We start from the raw sequence: 2,529 nt of genomic DNA on the forward strand, positions 1-2,529 counted from the left end.
GAGGGGCTGCTCAAGAAAATCTACTACGCGCTCTACGACGCCGACGTCATAAACGAATCCGCCTTCGCGATCTGGAAGGCGCGGGAAAGCGCCGTCCTTCTCACTGTTGCACACGGGGGCCACCCACTCACTCCCTGCTCTCCTTGAGCCGTGCATTTGGCTCACTCTCGACCCGTCCGCTCGCTTCTGCTCACCCCGAGCCGTCTGCTCGCTTCTCTCGCAGGACACCGACCCCGACGCGGAGCCGACGCCGAACAAGCTCAAGGCCCTGGTCCAGGCCAACGAGTTTCTCACCTGGCTCGACTCGGCCACCCAGGAGTCGGGGCCGAGCGACGACGACTGAGCGGCTCCGTGCCTGGGCAGGCAGGGACGGGGCCGCTCTCTCGGCAGCGGAGTGGACGCCACACACGCGGCCAGACACGCCAGGCTCAACGGTGCGAGGGCCGAGCTCTGCCCGCGCCAGGCGTCGCGCCGCCCTCAACAGCCAGGGGGCCCGCCCGCCCGCCCTAGCATGAAGCCGCCGTCACAGGTCGATTAAAAAGCGGGGTGCCTCTTGTCGTTTTATTTTACCACAGCAAAGAGATCAGTTTACACGTTCTCGTGCCTTAGCCTACTGCGATTTCTTTTTTCCGAGTCCAGAGTGCAGAGTGACAGAGCTTGGCAACCTTGCTTTCACGACCGTGAAATCAAGTACGTATTGCAAGAACGTGGGCGGAAATGCCCCCAGCCCACACGACCTTGCTGACGACACGCCAGCGCCCCTCGCGTACGTGCGCCTCAGCTCAATCACGGACGTACTTCAGACACTACGTACGTACTGTCAAAACAGGGACGTACATACATGCAAGTACGACCTTAGCCCTCAAATTTTCTCTTCGGCTCGCTCCGCTCGCTTCTGTGCGCAATAGCCGGTCCTCGCGCCGGACGTCGGCGGCTCCTGGCCCTATCCTGGCCCTAATCTACGCAGAGAACCCAGCCGGGGCGGCCGCCGTAGCCCTCGGCCCAAACGTATCCCTGGCCGTTCACCAGCGGCGCGTTCTCGGCCGCGACCTCCTCGGTCATACCTTCGGTGTCGCAGTGGTCGGTCGTGGTCCCACCGTCGGTCGTCATGCCGAGCGCGACGCGCTCCTTGTGAGCCGCGAGCCACGCTGCGATTGATGCGTCCGCGCGCTCATTCGCTTCATCCAGGCGCTTGTTGAAGTCTGCCGCCACCTTCTGCCACTGCCGCTGCCGCTGCGCCCGCAGCCGCTGCACGGTCTCGTCAGTCAGCAGCGTCTTCGACTGGCGGTCCTCGATCATGGCCGCCTGATGCCGCAAGAACCAAGCAGACCTTCGAGGGCCAGATATGGTTGGGCCAAACTGTCGCTCGAAGACACGCGGCAAATGATTGTACGGTCGTGATTTTACGGTCTTGAGAAAAAGAAGCTCCCTTGTGCAAAAAAGAATTATAGTTAAGCGCTCGGAGCACTTGTTAAGATGTACACAAACAGCGCACCCACGGCGCACCCACCCCACCCTCCCACGCCGACCACTGCTTCGTACCAACAGCCGCCCCCTTTTGGCAGACGCCAAAGGACCACATCTTGCCGGGCGCAGAACCCTTGGGCATCGTGGGTGCGATGTAGTCGTCGGTCTTGCAGCGGGAGGCGGCCCACTGCTCTGCAGTGCAGCCTTTCCACTCCGGCCGGGACTGCTTCCACGGCTGGTACGACGGCATTGCCACCTCGGGGCCGGACGCAGCCGCCTGCGGCGGCGCCGGCGCGCCCGCGGGTAGTGCCGCTGTCCGCTGGTCAGAGCCGTCTGCCGCCTCGCCCGCGCCGGCGGCCGCGGGCGCCGCTGCATCGGCGGGCGGAAAGTACGCCTGCATGGTGCAGCGCCGCTGGCGACGGCGAAGGAGGCGGAGCGTGTCTTTGCCACAGCCAATAAGAACGTGCGAGTACGGTCTTGTTTTGGGCAAAACAAGAACGTGATTGCATCACTCGCTAAGGACGTGAAAACAAGGCCTTCCCCAGGGTAAGTACGTACTTATCTCTGAAAATTTTCTTCGCGCGCTTACCCTCTTGCTGCCCGATGCTTTGCTCATGCTTCGGTGTGAATCACGCCCGCTGTGAAAACATTTTGCGGGGGATTTTTTCGCCAGTCAATAGAGCATGAAAATACCTTTCAGACGGTACCTTTCTGTCCTCCAGAGTCGAAGAACTCGACCGGTGCTGGCCGCCAAAGTGGCTGGACGGCGCCGCGGCGCACACTGGTGAGCCGCGGAGCACACTGAGGGAGCTGTCCTCGGCGCAGCCGATCGGCTCCCGCGGCCTGGGTGATGGCAGTGGCACTCTCTGAGGCTCCCTGATTTTTTCTGGTATTTGTTGAGCACTCTCTGGTCACCTTCGCCGGGCGAGCCTGGCTCTCGCTGCACAGCGGCGCGACCCGCGGTGAGGCTGCCGATCGTCGAACTGGGCTTAGCTCTCAGTCAAGATATTGTGCATATGGTCGGTCTCTACAATATCTTGACTGAGCACGACCGATGAATCA

The 2,529-nt window shown here is 62.0% G+C and overlaps 1 protein-coding gene across 1 annotated transcript; it reads left to right on the plus strand.

Annotated features, from left to right (window-relative positions):
• Positions 1–15: 15 nt before the first annotated feature.
• On the plus strand, positions 16–343 carry EMIHUDRAFT_254561 (hypothetical protein; the record flags this gene model as incomplete). The annotated part of the gene is made up of 2 exons (XM_005778265.1): positions 16–105; positions 224–343. Coding segments are annotated over 2 exons (210 nt in total), but the record flags the coding sequence as incomplete, so codon positions are not given.
• Positions 344–2,529: the final 2,186 nt, after the last annotated feature.

Source organism: Emiliania huxleyi (genome assembly GCF_000372725.1).
Source record: "Emiliania huxleyi CCMP1516 unplaced genomic scaffold EMIHUscaffold_2495, whole genome shotgun sequence".
In the NCBI taxonomy this organism is placed as follows: Eukaryota; Haptophyta; order Isochrysidales; family Noelaerhabdaceae; genus Emiliania; species Emiliania huxleyi.